The sequence below is a fragment of the Ailuropoda melanoleuca genome, chromosome 8, assembly GCF_002007445.2.
Source record: "Ailuropoda melanoleuca isolate Jingjing chromosome 8, ASM200744v2, whole genome shotgun sequence".
In the NCBI taxonomy this organism is placed as follows: Eukaryota; Metazoa; Chordata; class Mammalia; order Carnivora; family Ursidae; genus Ailuropoda; species Ailuropoda melanoleuca.
Window position 1 is genome coordinate 60,169,638 of NC_048225.1, and position 19,475 is coordinate 60,189,112.

The 19,475-nt window shown below is 51.7% G+C and overlaps 1 protein-coding gene across 3 annotated transcripts in view; it reads left to right on the plus strand.

Moving 5' to 3' along the window:
- Positions 1–18,772: 18,772 nt before the first annotated feature.
- TUB (TUB bipartite transcription factor) overlaps positions 18,773–19,475 on the plus strand; it is an 81,022-nt gene continuing 80,319 nt past the window's right edge. For all 3 annotated transcript variants that reach the window (XM_019796338.2, XM_034666518.1, XM_034666517.1), the window contains exon 1: positions 18,773–18,948. In XM_019796338.2, the coding sequence (XP_019651897.2) occupies positions 18,788–18,948 (161 nt within the window). In that variant the 5' untranslated portion in view covers positions 18,773–18,787. The remainder of the gene's footprint in view (positions 18,949–19,475) is intronic.

The following is a 19,475-nucleotide window of genomic DNA, read 5'->3' on the forward strand; positions in this document are numbered from 1 at the left end:
AGCGAGGGATTCTAGGGATGTGGAAACCTGAATAGTGTTCCCTCTTATCAACCCCAGTCTATCTGCTCTCCTGAGCCTGTGGGCTGCTTGGGTGCTGGGAAGTCTCTGGGCTCTGCTGGAGGCAGAGGCATCTCTAGCAAGGGTATGGCCCAGTGATCTGTGGACCCTTGAGGGAAGTAAGTGGGGGCTCTTACTGGATTCTTGCTCTGGCCAAGAGTAGTTGAACGGGTAAACTGAGTCGTCTTGTTCTCCTGAGACAAGGACTTCAGCAGGGGTTTGGCATCTTGCTTGGTTCTGCCCGGCTCATCCTGGATAAAGAGACCATTTTACCTTCCAACACCCACAGAATAGCCAACAGCCAGATCTAGCCCCAGCAAGCTTCACTCAGTCCTCCTTGAAAAATCAAGGGATCCGTTCTTACTGGAAGTTTACTTGGCATAGCTTATTACTGTGATAACAGGTTCTGGCAGAGCTGATGAAGAATTAGCATTTCTCTCTCGTACTAGCCATGGTGGACATTTCCAGGGGTGTTCAAATAGGGCCAAATCACTGGAACGGCGTTGTTTCTCATTGCGATGTTTAGGAACCCATGCGTGCTCTGTTATGCAAGCCTTACAGGGCTAACAAAATTCCAGGTGTCTCCCTCTATGCAGGTGTGTCTCCCAGAAGGGAAAACAACTGCGTTTGCTGATGATCTAGGCTGTGATTAGAATGATCTGTCTGATCTGTCCTGGTCTGTCATCTGCGTTGTTGGGGTTGCGAGCCCCGTGCTTACGTTTCTGCCCCATGTTGATGGTCATCACTTATACTGGACCGGTCTCTGTCCCACTGTGTTGGTCCTCCTGTCCGTGGTAATAAGGAGCACAGCTCTATGCTTGAGGCCTTCTGAGTCGTGGCCACTAGAGGGCTGCCTTGCACCACTTAAAGGCCATTGGTTGCCAGTTCTCATTCCTTGTTCCTGAGTTTTCCAAGGGCCTAGTATGGAAAAAGCACCTTCTGCTTTGGAAGGCTAGGCTGGTGCAAAATGAATGACCAAAGCTAGAGATGCTTCACGTCCACAACCACCTTTGGTCATCTTTGAGCCACAGGGTGATGACACCAAAGTATCTTACTCTGTCCCCACCCCAAAATCACTCTAAACACATACTAGTTTCCAAAACATGGTGTGGAAACAGTTGTAAGTAAAACTCCTAGGGCCCACTCCCTTTCTGATCAGATTATAAGATACATGCCCATCTATACAAAAATCCTGGAGCTGCCACTTCCCAGGATAGACCCAGGCCCTAAAGACCAAAATGAGGCTTCTGGCTTTCTATCCAGGGAAGGGGTGGTGCCAGAGCTAGTGTATAGCCCCGGGACTTCTATAAAGAATAGGGCCTTTCGACATGGTACCAGAGTGTTGGGCAGGTGAGTGAGGATTCCTCACCAAACTCTGGAGGTTGGAAGAAGGAGAAGGTGCAAGGCAGGATTGTGTCCAAACCATCCAGGTAAGACTGCTCAGCTGATTGAGGGGGGCAAGAGATGGGTTGAGGCAAGGGTTAGCAGGGGATGGAAACCCCAAATTTAGACCTAAAAATTCAGCTGGAGGGGGGACATACTTAATTTGGGTCCCCCGAAAGCAGAACATGTGATGGACTTGGGGGAAGAAGGTAGTTTATGTGGAAGGTGATCTGTATTAGAAAAAGTGCCATGAACTTGGTGTCTTATAACAGTAGAAATTTATTCTCTTACAACTTATGGAGGCTAGAAGTCTGAAATCCAGGTGTTTGTGGGGCCGTGCCCCCTCTGAAGCCTCCAGAGGAGGATCCTTCCTTGCCTTTTCCAAATGCTGGTAGCCCCGGATATTCTTGGCTTATAGCCGTTCCTTGCTTAGAGCACTTCCGTCTCAGCCTGTCATCATAGGGCCTTCTCCTTGTGTGTCTATGTCTAAATCTCCCTCTTATAAGGACACTGGTCATATTGGATAGGGCCCACCCTAATGACTTCGTCTTAAATTTATTACATCTGGAGAGACCCTATTTCCATGTAGGGTCATATTCACAAGTGCCAGGGCTTAGGACTTCAACATATCTTTTGTGGGGATACAATCAACCCATATGATCCAAGAAGCGGAAGTGAATGAAGACAAGGCAGGGAGGAGAACCAATATAATCGAAGGTTTTAAACTAGTTATTTCTGCTCCACTGAGAACGCTTTAAGGAACTATGTAAAATACTCCTCAGAATTCTGAAAGACTCGACCGAAAGACTTGAAAATGGGGGCATTTAACCAGTTCTTCCACGTCGAAGAATTTCTCAGGAGGTTAACTTCTTCCTACTTGTAGGCTCCATCCCCTGGTGGGCTACGTGTCCTTTCTTAGCTGGTGAGGAGAACCTGAGATGACATGAGAGCAATGTGCACGAGACCGTCCAAGTGTGCGGAAGTCAGGCGGCCCCGTGCTGTGGCACAGGGCACCGAACGTGTCTGCAAAGGTACACTTCCTGCGCTGCCGAGGCCTGCTCCTGCTCCACTCTGTCACTGACTCTTTAAGGCACTGGTCAGCTGCAAGCTCTTTTTTTTTTTTTTTTTTTTTTTTAAAAGGGNCAGGAAGGTGTTAGTGGAGTACACTACGGTTCCCCTGCTGCAGCCACTTCTAAGGCACAATATTGGTCATCTCCTTTCCCCGCAACCCCAACATCAAAGCTGGTCTGGGCTAGTCATCCCGAAGGGCTGAGCCCTTGTCTGCTTTGCCATTACCGGGCTTTGTTGGCTGTGATTGCCTGGTTACCGTCGTCCCCAGGGCTGAAAGCATCAAGAGACACGCCAGCACACACGTTTCAGATGAATCTCCCCTGATCCCATTATGCAGCAACATCCTTAGCTCCTCTGGACAGTCAGGGATGATTGCTCCCTTCAGTATAGTAACACTCTTTTCACCTGATGGTCCACTGCCTTGAGGAGCCTGAAGTGGAAAAATCCTGTGTTAACCGCTAGAAGACGTCCCCCTGAGAATCAGGATCTCTAATCCAACAGAGCCAGTCACAGAAATGGGAAGCAGTTTCTGTAAAGCGCTCACCAGAGTGGTGATGAAAGGAGGCAATCCTCTTTTCACCCCTTGCTTCCTTGGCCCTGTGTATTCTAACTACTGGCACATAGCACTGTATGTGACCTGATAGTTTAATGCAATTACTGCATCCTGGAGGACAGTGACCTATTCCACAGGATGTCACTCCAAAGCTGGCTCCTCAGCTAAGCCTTTAATTTAAAAGGCCATTCTCACCTTCTACCCTTGGTTTCTAAGGAATGAAGTACATGGTAAGACCCCTTGTTTTATAAAACCATTGTTACACACCCTTTACCATAAAATACACCCTTTCAGCCGAGACTTCACTATACAGAATTCCAGGTTGATAATGAGATACTCTGTAAGCCTCTGGGGAAGCACAAAGCATGCAAGATAAATCCGTATTCCAGAAAGATTTCAGTTCCAGGAAGAACGTATTGCTGCCCTGGGCAGGGTGGGGTGAGTCTGAGGTAATCAGCATACCACCAGGTGCTGGCGCAGTCTGGTCGAGGAGTGACACCACAGTGAGGACCCAGCCTCTGTGAGTGCAGGTTGAGCGTTCGGCCGCAGCGGTAGGTAAATCAGCGTTGGTGAGGGGGAGCCCCTGAGTGGCGGGCCCATGCGAGCCTCCATCTCTGCCACACCCCCACTCCATGCATGGGCCCATGCCCTGAGTTGAGACAGAAGCCAGTAGACAGTCATTCTGTGTACCTGGTTATTGACGCTTTCTCTGCAGCAGCAGATTTCCGACAAGCATTGACATGACACTCCAAAATCTGCATAATCTGACACCTCCTGTTCATCCACCCGTGCACCTGTCCCCCAGGCTGCCTTCTCTGCTACTCCAGTCTCGCTTCATCCGGGCCTCTGACCAGCCAGCTGAGTTATTCTCCACTGCCCAGAGGGCCATGTCCATTCTTGCCTCAGACCATGCCTCCCTACACGCAAAGTTGACGGACAGGCATACTGCCCAGCCGGACGATTTCCCTCACCACTCGCCTTTTGGACTTGTCCTGAGTAGGTATGTGGTATGGCTACAACTCATTTTTGTTTTGTACCATTGTATGAAGTCAACCCAAACCTACTCGAGGCTCACATTTTTCTCCTATTTCAGTGGTTGTAGGGACCACCCCCACAAGCATGACTGAGCTAAGGGAGCGGGTGGGTGCAACAGGGATGTATGGCATAGTGTCTAAATCACCTTTCCGTGTGGCTCACTTGTTGCTCTCTCGACCTGTCTGGACCCAACCCCAGATGTGCTATTGTCATCATACAGTGAACTGCCCACTTAAGACTGGTCAACTAGTCAACATAAATCACCCAGTTTATGACTGGCAGCCCAGATACAGTGGGCATCTCTAGTCATATAGTGTCTTGATACCCCGTTATCAGGTATTCATAGGCTCTGCTTGTGCCCAGCACACCACGAGCTGCTTTTTCAGATATGAGTCATTCTGTGCTGTAGAAGGCATGGCTTAGCTCTCAAGCCTAAAAGATCTCCTATTGGAATTTTCCACACACCACACGCTGTTCTTATCTAATAGGGACCTCTGGCACTAATGGACCATCAGGTCGGAGAAACAAGAGTTAGGACAGCTGGCACCCCCAGATACTTAAAACTTTTCACTGCATGTACAGTCTGACTCCTGCAATTGCTCCTAAAATCTCTACCATGAATTTTAAGAACATTTTGGTGGTGGTGATGGTGGTTGGTTGGTTGGTTTTTGTTTTGGAGCTTAAGGGTTGAACATTGACACTGACTTGTAACCAGCTGTCAGCCCTGCCTGGCCCCTGGCTCCAGGTTTCCAAATAGTCCACAGCAAGCATCTCCCAACCCAATGAGAGCCATAGTTAGCAACGGTGGGACCACATGGATGGGGATAAATAAAGGCCTGTTCCTGCCTTAGCAGAGTCGGATGTTAAGAAAGATTATCTGTCAATTTGTGTGGACTTCTTAGATCTTTATCTCCACCCCCTTTGTTCACATATAGAAAGCCCTGAGGACTCAAAGTAGGGTTGAGAGGGTGTTCTTGTCCTCCTGTCATTGTGTGTTTGGGATGGAGAAGAGGGGAGGTGGAAGTTAATGGATGAGATTGTGCTGTGGTTGTGCAACTGGGCCTATGAAGGTGAAGCCACACTCAGAGTGGGGGAATGGGGATGGCCCATCACATCAGTGACGTCATTCAAAGTGCCATTCACCTGGAGATGAAGCCCATCTCTCAGAGCAGAAATGGGTATCTTTGCCTCCCGATGGTGGGCATGCAGGTGTCAGGATGTCTAGGGAAGAAACCTGATGGGAGAGTCCACCTTTTGGAGTCAGAGTATAGGCATCTGCAAATGGCCAGGGGAATGGTGCATGGTCCTGGACCCTGCATTTGTGTATTTCGTGTGGTGGCTTGGTTTATTTTCCTGTTGTCTTTCCTCTAAAATTAATGAAGTCTTTAAAGATCTAGCCCATTCTAGCTACACTAAGAGAACATAGGGATTGTGTCCACCAGGAGAGAGTGTTAAAAGGGAACGTTGCCCTTTGGAGCAAAACATGGGTGGTAGCAATGGGAATGGAAACTGCTGGGAAAAGGTGAGCCTTAGGGGCACAGTGTAGTGTGCACATGGTTCTGGCCACAGTGCTCTTCTCCCGAGTCTTAACTTTGGAGAGGATGGACCTTGTAGTATGAGGGGTGGTTTCCCTTTAGGGCTCTCCACCTCTGTTACACTGGAGGATTTTTCCCTCCGCGGTTTATTCCCCAGGGTCATAGACTCCCAGGTTCCTGTTCCTCATTTTGCCATACTGACTCTTGGTCCTGAGTCCCGGTTTGGGGTTTCTCCATTGCCTGTTTGCTCTCCCAAAAATGTGCTAGACCGTTTGGCCCCCACGTGGCGGAGGGATCCCACCTTGCTATGGAGTTGCCAGGACCCTAGTTCACTATCTACAGCCCATCTCCTTTTATTTGGGGTAGTCTAGAAGGCCCTCCCTAATATGCCCAAGGAGTTCCAAGAAGGGCATGTTCTCTTCGTCGTCTTTGCATTCCTGCCCCTAACTCAATCCTCAGTCTCCCACCAGCCGCCCAGCTTGCTGTCCTGCTCCCTTTGTCCCACGAGTGGACCGTGCCCTGCCTGCCACATTCCCCAAGCCTCATTCCGACGAGGTTGTGGTACCTACGCGTCGGACTTCTACTGGAGGCTGGGGGCTAACAGAACAGCACCAGAGAGCAGGAGCCAACCTGAAATAGCATATCAGATACCTCTGTCCCTCAAGCTCCTTGCTCAGCCCTGACTAGGAGTTTCTCACCAGCTCTTTTCTTTCTCAGACTCTAGCCCTCTGCCATTTCACTTTCTCTTCTTACCCAGCCTTCCTCTTCCTCTCCCAGCTCCAGCCTTCTTCTTTCCACCCATCAGTTAGCCACCAGAGGACAATTCCCACCTTCCTGTTGCTTTACTAGGCGGAGCATTCGAGTTTCCTTGTTGGCAGCTCTTCTGTGTAAATTAAATGGGACCCTTCCTCTCACAGCCAAAAGACCCATTATTCAACATTCAAGGAAAAAGAGCCAGCTCCTCTGAGATGAATTCTGCCTGTCTGGTTATCTATGGTGTAAAGCAACAACTGTTTTTATGTCCTCACGGATTTTCTGCGTCGGGTCAGGGCACTCACGGATGACTTGTCTCTCTTCCATAATGTCTGGGGCCTCCGCTAGGAAGACTCAAGCAGCTGGAGATGACTTGTAGGGCGAGGGGTTGTCATCTGCCGAAGGCTTCTTTCTTCCATGTGTGGTGCTTGGGTGATGTGAAGGCTGGGCTCGGCCGGGACTATCAACTGAAGCGTCTACATGTGACCTTTCCTTGTAGGTGAGGCTTCCTCACAGCACAGTGGCCACATGGTAGTTGGACTGCTTATATGGGGCCCCTTCCAGTAAACTGAGAGGCCATTTATTACTTAACCTCAGAAATCACACAGCATACAGATTCACAGGTATCATAGACCTTACCTCTCAATGAGAAGAATGTCGAAGATTCCGCAACCATGCTTTAAATCTGCCACAGTCTCCCTCCCACAGAATGCTGACACATGGCTCCTGCCATTGGTAAGGGTCAAGGGTCCTTTCTCTGGGGCTTTGGTAGGCTCTTCCATCTGCCTAGCCCTGGGGTCCTCCAGGGATCATCCCAGAATGTCTGGGTTGTAGCTTTTCCACAGCTTTCAGCCCTGGCTCAGGACACCTGAATTTGGGCTTCTTATTTGTACATCTAGGGGTGTCAAGATTTGGAAGTGAGGGCCTGGGAGTCCAGCGCACCTGCTCTTGGCTCTTATAGCTATAGAACTCTTGCCTTGTGCCAACGACCTGGTTCCCTGATGATGTAGGGTATGTGTTTATTACTACTGCCTCCAGTGGCCTCACCAAGGCAGGCTGTGGGGGCCTGGCAGCCAGTACCCAATGTCAGCCTCGGGGGGTCTCTGTGACCCTCGTCTCTGAGCTAGCATGGCCTAGAGTGGGGTGATGCAGGACCTTTCTTGTTGAGGGTGTCTCCTTCTTAGGTTCTATTGTCCTTCCATCAGTCCCTTGGAGAAGGAAGACCCTCAGACGCTTGTCTGATAACATACGAGTCAGCAGCTGGGGTTTTTGGTTCTGCAGTGTCAATGGGAGGTCCCACAAACCCCACACATTCTCCAGATAGGGGCATTCTCCACTCATCGTTACCCAAACAATGAAATAAGGCTTCACACACTTGTAACAAGTTGATTCTGGAGTCCCAGTCCACCACTCCTGAGGTCATGGATATGCCGAGTCTCACCATCGAGATGTTTCAGAAACAGTGGTTCTCTTTGGGAGTCAGCCCATGCATGTCAGTCCATAAAGCCCACTAGGGAGTGACAGTGTCTGCTTGCTATTTGCAGCATTTTGCTGAGGACCAGATCCTTGGTAAATACTGGTTAATGATGCATTTGTACAACTTTGAGGGCCATGGGAAACCATGGGTTAGAGAGATGACTGTTGCCTAGGGTGGCAAACTCCGAAGCTGCAGGGACCAGTTATGTAAGTGAAAGGAGCTGGCTGGCTGGGGCCTGAGGCCATAGGAGAACACGTGCTCCTTGTAAGGAGAGCAGCCACTTTTCCGCCCTATGCCTGCTATGCTGAAGGCAGGTCCAAGGGTTGCCAGATTTTCTTCAAGAGAGGACAACAGATCCAATCTATTAAATCTCTACATTAAGTGTTGTCGACTTAGTCAATGAAAAGCAAAACCACGTTTGTGGGCTGGATGCAACAGGTGCACTGCCACTTGGAAGCCTGTAACCCACAGGGTTCACTGCAGGTCTGGTTTCACCCAGTTGCCCCTGATCCTTAGATTAGTGTAGCTCAAAGGCTACTGCCCAGCGCTCCCCCTTCAGGGAACCCTGGCACCTCCACCCTACCCGGTCTCAGCCTCCCCACAACAGCTGCACTGAAAGGTCCTTCTTAGGCTTTCACGACCTCTGCAAGAAGATTATACCTGTAAATCCCCACAGCCAGCAGCCCAGGGTGGGGGAAGGGCGGGGAAGGAGGGGCCAGCCCTCCCTCCCCATCTCTCAGCCCCTCTCCCCAGGGCCTTCCCTGGGCCATCCTCTGCCTCATACAGATGGAAGACACTCTACGCTAGTTGAGCCAACACAGCAGGATTTTTTCCAAAGTAACTTTAGTAGTAATGAAGGGAAAGCACAAGGAAAACAAACAGAGCTGGCCTAGAAATGGGTGTATTTTCAGAGCTTGGTCCTCCGAACCCAGGGGACCACTCTATGCCAAATAGCTGGGCCAAGGGAACCCGGGGAATAGGGAAGGAGAAGTGCGTTTTCATTTGGGTAACGAGGGGGACTCCAGTAAAGGACTTATGTGCTAGGGGAAAAGGGGCTGGAAGGTGGCAGAAGCCCTCAAAATTCCGGGAGTGTGTACTCCCGTTCCTGAGAAGAGGGGTAATTGAAGTGGAAGATTGGAGGGAGTGAATGGATGTGACTGTACGCCTGGAAGGAGGAGGCGTCTTTGCAGAGGGGGCCCGAGTACGGCGAGCAGAAGGGACAGCCTCTTAGCAATCCCTGTCCCGGGAAGGTTTGAAAGCTGCGGTGCCCTAGTGACGCCGGGAAAGATGGAGCGGTTGCCATGGCGACGCGGAGCACACATCGGAAATAAATAAATAAGCCGTCCCGGCTGCAGCAGCCGCGCCCCCGCGGGACTGGAGCGCGGGGGAGGGGGCCCCGCGGGCCCGGGTCCCCGCAGCCCGCGCGTCCCCGCCATTGGCAGAGCCGGAGGGGGGGTCACCCCCCCCCGGGGAGGGGGGCGAATGGTACAGTCCTCCGCCCGCGCCNTAAATGCTACAAACCTCTCTTCCTCCATCAGCCTAAACTAGTCCCTGTGAAAACTCAGAGTATCTTCGGAGAGCGAGGGATTCTAGGGATGTGGAAACCTGAATAGTGTTCCCTCTTATCAACCCCAGTCTATCTGCTCTCCTGAGCCTGTGGGCTGCTTGGGTGCTGGGAAGTCTCTGGGCTCTGCTGGAGGCAGAGGCATCTCTAGCAAGGGTATGGCCCAGTGATCTGTGGACCCTTGAGGGAAGTAAGTGGGGGCTCTTACTGGATTCTTGCTCTGGCCAAGAGTAGTTGAACGGGTAAACTGAGTCGTCTTGTTCTCCTGAGACAAGGACTTCAGCAGGGGTTTGGCATCTTGCTTGGTTCTGCCCGGCTCATCCTGGATAAAGAGACCATTTTACCTTCCAACACCCACAGAATAGCCAACAGCCAGATCTAGCCCCAGCAAGCTTCACTCAGTCCTCCTTGAAAAATCAAGGGATCCGTTCTTACTGGAAGTTTACTTGGCATAGCTTATTACTGTGATAACAGGTTCTGGCAGAGCTGATGAAGAATTAGCATTTCTCTCTCGTACTAGCCATGGTGGACATTTCCAGGGGTGTTCAAATAGGGCCAAATCACTGGAACGGCGTTGTTTCTCATTGCGATGTTTAGGAACCCATGCGTGCTCTGTTATGCAAGCCTTACAGGGCTAACAAAATTCCAGGTGTCTCCCTCTATGCAGGTGTGTCTCCCAGAAGGGAAAACAACTGCGTTTGCTGATGATCTAGGCTGTGATTAGAATGATCTGTCTGATCTGTCCTGGTCTGTCATCTGCGTTGTTGGGGTTGCGAGCCCCGTGCTTACGTTTCTGCCCCATGTTGATGGTCATCACTTATACTGGACCGGTCTCTGTCCCACTGTGTTGGTCCTCCTGTCCGTGGTAATAAGGAGCACAGCTCTATGCTTGAGGCCTTCTGAGTCGTGGCCACTAGAGGGCTGCCTTGCACCACTTAAAGGCCATTGGTTGCCAGTTCTCATTCCTTGTTCCTGAGTTTTCCAAGGGCCTAGTATGGAAAAAGCACCTTCTGCTTTGGAAGGCTAGGCTGGTGCAAAATGAATGACCAAAGCTAGAGATGCTTCACGTCCACAACCACCTTTGGTCATCTTTGAGCCACAGGGTGATGACACCAAAGTATCTTACTCTGTCCCCACCCCAAAATCACTCTAAACACATACTAGTTTCCAAAACATGGTGTGGAAACAGTTGTAAGTAAAACTCCTAGGGCCCACTCCCTTTCTGATCAGATTATAAGATACATGCCCATCTATACAAAAATCCTGGAGCTGCCACTTCCCAGGATAGACCCAGGCCCTAAAGACCAAAATGAGGCTTCTGGCTTTCTATCCAGGGAAGGGGTGGTGCCAGAGCTAGTGTATAGCCCCGGGACTTCTATAAAGAATAGGGCCTTTCGACATGGTCCAGAGTGTTGGGCAGGTGAGTGAGGATTCCTCACCAAACTCTGGAGGTTGGAAGAAGGAGAAGGTGCAAGGCAGGATTGTGTCCAAACCATCCAGGTAAGACTGCTCAGCTGATTGAGGGGGGCAAGAGATGGGTTGAGGCAAGGGTTAGCAGGGGATGGAAACCCCAAATTTAGACCTAAAAATTCAGCTGGAGGGGGGACATACTTAATTTGGGTCCCCCGAAAGCAGAACATGTGATGGACTTGGGGGAAGAAGGTAGTTTATGTGGAAGGTGATCTGTATTAGAAAAAGTGCCATGAACTTGGTGTCTTATAACAGTAGAAATTTATTCTCTTACAACTTATGGAGGCTAGAAGTCTGAAATCCAGGTGTTTGTGGGGCCGTGCCCCCTCTGAAGCCTCCAGAGGAGGATCCTTCCTTGCCTTTTCCAAATGCTGGTAGCCCCGGATATTCTTGGCTTATAGCCGTTCCTTGCTTAGAGCACTTCCGTCTCAGCCTGTCATCATAGGGCCTTCTCCTTGTGTGTCTATGTCTAAATCTCCCTCTTATAAGGACACTGGTTCATATTGGATAGGGCCCACCCTAATGACTTCGTCTTAAATTTATTACATCTGGAGAGACCCTATTTCCATGTAGGGTCATATTCACAAGTGCCAGGGCTTAGGACTTCAACATATCTTTTGTGGGGATACAATCAACCCATATGATCCAAGAAGCGGAAGTGAATGAAGACAAGGCAGGGAGGAGAACCAATATAATCGAAGGTTTTAAACTAGTTATTTCTGCTCCACTGAGAACGCTTTAAGGAACTATGTAAAATACTCCTCAGAATTCTGAAAGACTCGACCGAAAGACTTGAAAATGGGGGCATTTAACCAGTTCTTCCACGTCGAAGAATTTCTCAGGAGGTTAACTTCTTCCTACTTGTAGGCTCCATCCCCTGGTGGGCTACGTGTCCTTTCTTAGCTGGTGAGGAGAACCTGAGATGACATGAGAGCAATGTGCACGAGACCGTCCAAGTGTGCGGAAGTCAGGCGGCCCCGTGCTGTGGCACAGGGCACCGAACGTGTCTGCAAAGGTACACTTCCTGCGCTGCCGAGGCCTGCTCCTGCTCCACTCTGTCACTGACTCTTTAAGGCACTGGTCAGCTGCAAGCTCTTTTTTTTTTTTTTTTTTAGAAAGGGCTTTCGACAGGAAGGTGTTAGTGGAGTACACTACGGTTCCCCTGCTGCAGCCACTTCTAAGGCACAATATTGGTCATCTCCTTTCCCCGCAACCCCAACATCAAAGCTGGTCTGGGCTAGTCATCCCGAAGGGCTGAGCCCTTGTCTGCTTTGCCATTACCGGGCTTTGTTGGCTGTGATTGCCTGGTTACCGTCGTCCCCAGGGCTGAAAGCATCAAGAGACACGCCAGCACACACGTTTCAGATGAATCTCCCCTGATCCCATTATGCAGCAACATCCTTAGCTCCTCTGGACAGTCAGGGATGATTGCTCCCTTCAGTATAGTAACACTCTTTTCACCTGATGGTCCACTGCCTTGAGGAGCCTGAAGTGGAAAAATCCTGTGTTAACCGCTAGAAGACGTCCCCCTGAGAATCAGGATCTCTAATCCAACAGAGCCAGTCACAGAAATGGGAAGCAGTTTCTGTAAAGCGCTCACCAGAGTGGTGATGAAAGGAGGCAATCCTCTTTTCACCCCTTGCTTCCTTGGCCCTGTGTATTCTAACTACTGGCACATAGCACTGTATGTGACCTGATAGTTTAATGCAATTACTGCATCCTGGAGGACAGTGACCTATTCCACAGGATGTCACTCCAAAGCTGGCTCCTCAGCTAAGCCTTTAATTTAAAAGGCCATTCTCACCTTCTACCCTTGGTTTCCAAGGAATGAAGTACGTGGTAAGACCCCTTGTTTTATAAAACCATTGTTACACACCCTTTACCATAAAATACACCCTTTCAGCCGAGACTTCACTATACAGAATTCCAGGTTGATAATGAGATACTCTGTAAGCCTCTGGGGAAGCACAAAGCATGCAAGATAAATCCGTATTCCAGAAAGATTTCAGTTCCAGGAAGAACGTATTGCTGCCCTGGGCAGGGTGGGGTGAGTCTGAGGTAATCAGCATACCACCAGGTGCTGGCGCAGTCTGGTCGAGGAGTGACACCACAGTGAGGACCCAGCCTCTGTGAGTGCAGGTTGAGCGTTCGGCCGCAGCGGTAGGTAAATCAGCGTTGGTGAGGGGGAGCCCCTGAGTGGCGGGCCCATGCGAGCCTCCATCTCTGCCACACCCCCACTCCATGCATGGGCCCATGCCCTGAGTTGAGACAGAAGCCAGTAGACAGTCATTCTGTGTACCTGGTTATTGACGCTTTCTCTGCAGCAGCAGATTTCCGACAAGCATTGACATGACACTCCAAAATCTGCATAATCTGACACCTCCTGTTCATCCACCCGTGCACCTGTCCCCCAGGCTGCCTTCTCTGCTACTCCAGTCTCGCTTCATCCGGGCCTCTGACCAGCCAGCTGAGTTATTCTCCACTGCCCAGAGGGCCATGTCCATTCTTGCCTCAGACCATGCCTCCCTACACGCAAAGTTGACGGACAGGCATACTGCCCAGCCGGACGATTTCCCTCACCACTCGCCTTTTGGACTTGTCCTGAGTAGGTATGTGGTATGGCTACAACTCATTTTTGTTTTGTACCATTGTATGAAGTCAACCCAAACCTACTCGAGGCTCACATTTTTCTCCTATTTCAGTGGTTGTAGGGACCACCCCCACAAGCATGACTGAGCTAAGGGAGCGGGTGGGTGCAACAGGGATGTATGGCATAGTGTCTAAATCACCTTTCCGTGTGGCTCACTTGTTGCTCTCTCGACCTGTCTGGACCCAACCCCAGATGTGCTATTGTCATCATACAGTGAACTGCCCACTTAAGACTGGTCAACTAGTCAACATAAATCACCCAGTTTATGACTGGCAGCCCAGATACAGTGGGCATCTCTAGTCATATAGTGTCTTGGTACCCCGTTATCAGGTATTCATAGGCTCTGCTTGTGCCCAGCACACCACGAGCTGCTTTTTCAGATATGAGTCATTCTGTGCTGTAGAAGGCATGGCTTAGCTCTCAAGCCTAAAAGATCTCCTATTGGAATTTTCCACACACCACACGCTGTTCTTATCTAATAGGGACCTCTGGCACTAATGGACCATCAGGTCGGAGAAACAAGAGTTAGGACAGCTGGCACCCCCAGATACTTAAAACTTTTCACTGCATGTACAGTCTGACTCCTGCAATTGCTCCTAAAATCTCTACCATGAATTTTAAGAACATTTTGGTGGTGGTGATGGTGGTTGGTTGGTTGGTTTTTGTTTTGGAGCTTAAGGGTTGAACATTGACACTGACTTGTAACCAGCTGTCAGCCCTGCCTGGCCCCTGGCTCCAGGTTTCCAAATAGTCCACAGCAAGCATCTCCCAACCCAATGAGAGCCATAGTTAGCAACGGTGGGACCACATGGATGGGGATAAATAAAGGCCTGTTCCTGCCTTAGCAGAGTCGGATGTTAAGAAAGATTATCTGGCAATTTGTGTGGACTTCTTAGATCTTTATCTCCACCCCCTTTGTTCACATATAGAAAGCCCTGAGGACTCAAAGTAGGGTTGAGAGGGTGTTCTTGTCCTCCTGTCATTGTGTGTTTGGGATGGAGAAGAGGGGAGGTGGAAGTTAATGGATGAGATTGTGCTGTGGTTGTGCAACTGGGCCTATGAAGGTGAAGCCACACTCAGAGTGGGGGAATGGGGATGGCCCATCACATCAGTGACGTCATTCAAAGTGCCATTCACCTGGAGATGAAGCCCATCTCTCAGAGCAGAAATGGGTATCTTTGCCTCCCGATGGTGGGCATGCAGGTGTCAGGATGTCTAGGGAAGAAACCTGATGGGAGAGTCCACCTTTTGGAGTCAGAGTATAGGCATCTGCAAATGGCCAGGGGAATGGTGCATGGTCCTGGACCCTGCATTTGTGTATTTCGTGTGGTGGCTTGGTTTATTTTCCTGTTGTCTTTCCTCTAAAATTAATGAAGTCTTTAAAGATCTAGCCCATTCTAGCTACACTAAGAGAACATAGGGATTGTGTCCACCAGGAGAGAGTGTTAAAAGGGAACGTTGCCCTTTGGAGCAAAACATGGGTGGTAGCAATGGGAATGGAAACTGCTGGGAAAAGGTGAGCCTTAGGGGCACAGTGTAGTGTGCACATGGTTCTGGCCACAGTGCTCTTCTCCCGAGTCTTAACTTTGGAGAGGATGGACCTTGTAGTATGAGGGGCGGTTTCCCTTTAGGGCTCTCCACCTCTGTTACACTGGAGGATTTTTCCCTCCGCGGTTTATTCCCCAGGGTCATAGACTCCCAGGTTCCTGTTCCTCATTTTGCCGTACTGACTCTTGGTCCTGAGTCCCGGTTTGGGGTTTCTCCATTGCTTGTTTGCTCTCCCAAAAATGTGCTAGACCGTTTGGCCCCCACGTGGCGGAGGGATCCCACCTTGCTATGGAGTTGCGGACCCTAGTTCACTATCTACAGCCCATCTCCTTTTATTTGGGGTAGTCTAGAAGGCCCTCCCTAATATGCCCAAGGAGTTCCAAGAAGGGCATGTTCTCTTCGTCGTCTTTGCATTCCTGCCCCTAACTCAATCCTCAGTCTCCCACCAGCCGCCCAGCTTGCTGTCCTGCTCCCTTTGTCCCACGAGTGGACCGTGCCCTGCCTGCCACATTCCCCAAGCCTCATTCGGACGAGGTTGTGGTACCTACGCGTCGGACTTCTACTGGAGGCTGGGGGCTAACAGAACAGCACCAGAGAGCAGGAGCCAACCTGAAATAGCATATCAGATACCTCTGTCCCTCAAGCTCCTTGCTCAGCCCTGACTAGGAGTTTCTCACCAGCTCTTTTCTTTCTCAGACTCTAGCCCTCTGCCATTTCACTTTCTCTTCTTACCCAGCCTTCCTCTTCCTCTCCCAGCTCCAGCCTTCTTCTTTCCACCCATCAGTTAGCCACCAGAGGACAATTCCCACCTTCCTGTTGCTTTACTAGGCGGAGCATTCGAGTTTCCTTGTTGGCAGCTCTTCTGTGTAAATTAAATGGGACCCTTCCTCTCACAGCCAAAAGACCCATTATTCAACATTCAAGGAAAAAGAGCCAGCTCCTCTGAGATGAATTCTGCCTGTCTGGTTATCTATGGTGTAAAGCAACAACTGTTTTTATGTCCTCACGGATTTTCTGCGTCGGGTCAGGGCACTCACGGATGACTTGTCTCTCTTCCATAATGTCTGGGGCCTCCGCTAGGAAGACTCAAGCAGCTGGAGATGACTTGTAGGGCGAGGGGTTGTCATCTGCCGAAGGCTTCTTTCTTCCATGTGTGGTGCTTGGGTGATGTGAAGGCTGGGCTCGGCCGGGACTATCAACTGAAGCGTCTACATGTGACCTTTCCTTGTAGGTGAGGCTTCCTCACAGCACAGTGGCCACATGGTAGTTGGACTGCTTATATGGGGCCCCTTCCAGTAAACTGAGAGGCCATTTATTACTTAACCTCAGAAATCACACAGCATACAGATTCACAGGTATCATAGACCTTACCTCTCAATGAGAAGAATGTCGAAGATTCCGCAACCATGCTTTAAATCTGCCACAGTCTCCCTCCCACAGAATGCTGACACATGGCTCCTGCCATTGGTAAGGGTCAAGGGTCCTTTCTCTGGGGCTTTGGTAGGCTCTTCCATCTGCCTAGCCCTGGGGTCCTCCAGGGATCATCCCAGAATGTCTGGGTTGTAGCTTTTCCACAGCTTTCAGCCCTGGCTCAGGACACCTGAATTTGGGCTTCTTATTTGTACATCTAGGGGTGTCAAGATTTGGAAGTGAGGGCCTGGGAGTCCAGCGCACCTGCTCTTGGCTCTTATAGCTATAGAACTCTTGCCTTGTGCCAACGACCTGGTTCCCTGATGATGTAGGGTATGTGTTTATTACTACTGCCTCCAGTGGCCTCACCAAGGCAGGCTGTGGGGGCCTGGCAGCCAGTACCCAATGTCAGCCTCGGGGGGTCTCTGTGACCCTCGTCTCTGAGCTAGCATGGCCTAGAGTGGGGTGATGCAGGACCTTTCTTGTTGAGGGTGTCTCCTTCTTAGGTTCTATTGTCCTTCCATCAGTCCCTTGGAGAAGGAAGACCCTCAGACGCTTGTCTGATAACATACGAGTCAGCAGCTGGGGTTTTTGGTTCTGCAGTGTCAATGGGAGGTCCCACAAACCCCACACATTCTCCAGATAGGGGCATTCTCCACTCATCGTTACCCAAACAATGAAATAAGGCTTCACACACTTGTAACAAGTTGATTCTGGAGTCCCAGTCCACCACTCCTGAGGTCATGGATATGCCGAGTCTCACCATCGAGATGTTTCAGAAACAGTGGTTCTCTTTGGGAGTCAGCCCATGCATGTCAGTCCATAAAGCCCACTAGGGAGTGACAGTGTCTGCTTGCTATTTGCAGCATTTTGCTGAGGACCAGATCCTTGGTAAATACTGGTTAATGATGCATTTGTACAACTTTGAGGGCCATGGGAAACCATGGGTTAGAGAGATGACTGTTGCCTAGGGTGGCAAACTCCGAAGCTGCAGGGACCAGTTATGTAAGTGAAAGGAGCTGGCTGGCTGGGGCCTGAGGCCATAGGAGAACACGTGCTCCTTGTAAGGAGAGCAGCCACTTTTCCGCCCTATGCCTGCTATGCTGAAGGCAGGTCCAAGGGTTGCCAGATTTTCTTCAAGAGAGGACAACAGATCCAATCTATTAAATCTCTACATTAAGTGTTGTCGACTTAGTCAATGAAAAGCAAAACCACGTTTGTGGGCTGGATGCAACAGGTGCACTGCCACTTGGAAGCCTGTAACCCACAGGGTTCACTGCAGGTCTGGTTTCACCCAGTTGCCCCTGATCCTTAGATTAGTGTAGCTCAAAGGCTACTGCCCAGCGCTCCCCCTTCAGGGAACCCTGGCACCTCCACCCTACCCGGTCTCAGCCTCCCCACAACAGCTGCACTGAAAGGTCCTTCTTAGGCTTTCACGACCTCTGCAAGAAGATTATACCTGTAAATCCCCACAGCCAGCAGCCCAGGGTGGGGGAAGGGCGGGGAAGGAGGGGCCAGCCCTCCCTCCCCATCTCTCAGCCCCTCTCCCCAGGGCCTTCCCTGGGCCATCCTCTGCCTCATACAGATGGAAGACACTCTACGCTAGTTGAGCCAACACAGCAGGATTTTTTCCAAAGTAACTTTAGTAGTAATGAAGGGAAAGCACAAGGAAAACAAACAGAGCTGGCCTAGAAATGGGTGTATTTTCAGAGCTTGGTCCTCCGAACCCAGGGGACCACTCTATGCCAAATAGCTGGGCCAAGGGAACCCGGGGAATAGGGAAGGAGAAGTGCGTTTTCATTTGGGTAACGAGGGGGACTCCAGTAAAGGACTTATGTGCTAGGGGAAAAGGGGCTGGAAGGTGGCAGAAGCCCTCAAAATTCCGGGAGTGTGTACTCCCGTTCCTGAGAAGAGGGGTAATTGAAGTGGAAGATTGGAGGGAGTGAATGGATGTGACTGTACGCCTGGAAGGAGGAGGCGTCTTTGCAGAGGGGGCCCGAGTACGGCGAGCAGAAGGGACAGCCTCTTAGCAATCCCTGTCCCGGGAAGGTTTGAAAGCTGCGGTGCCCTAGTGACGCCGGGAAAGATGGAGCGGTTGCCATGGCGACGCGGAGCACACATCGGAAATAAATAAATAAGCCGTCCCGGCTGCAGCAGCCGCGCCCCCGCGGGACTGGAGCGCGGGGGAGGGGGCCCCGCGGGCCCGGGTCCCCGCAGCCCGCGCGTCCCCGCCATTGGCAGAGCCGGAGGGGGGGTCACCCCCCCCCGGGGAGGGGGGCGAATGGTACAGTCCTCCGCCCGCGCCTCGGCCCGCAGGGAGCGAGCGCCGAGCCCAGCGCAGCCGCTGCCGCCGCCGCGGATCCCGAAGCCGAGCTGGGAGGCGGCGATGGAAGGAGTCAGCAGCCACCGGACCCTGTCCTACAGCCGCTGGAGCTACGACAGGTAGGGCGACCGCCTACAGAGTGGGCTCCCCCGGCCCTCCGCATGGCCCTGCGTGGGCGCCCTCCCCCGCGCGCACCCCGGCGGGAGAAGCGGCGCTGGCGGGGAGCAGACCCCAGGGCTGCACCCGGACCCTCGAGCGTCCGGGTCGTCGGAACCAGGAGCCGCGGATCCCCGAAGCCGGAGCCAGGCGGAGGGTGTCCTCACCCCTGCGGGGCAGAGCCCACACAGGAGGACACCGGGGTACCGGCGCCGGCGAGCTGCCAGCCACCTAGCACCCCACCCCCACCGGCGCCCGGCTGCCTTGCGGTGGCCCCCCCCAGCGCCGGGAGCGTGGAGGGGCTGCGGGGCGGCGGTGCTGTGGGGCGAGGAGCGGCCCCCGCGGTGGGGGGAGCGCCCGGGCTCGCTGCCGGGACCTGCGGGTCGCCGCCTGCTCGGCGGAGCGGGAGGGCAGCCCGGGGCCGGCTGTCGGGGCGCGCGCCGCGTTGCCAGGCTCCTCGCCCGCCCCGCGGGGACACAGAGAGGCTGCC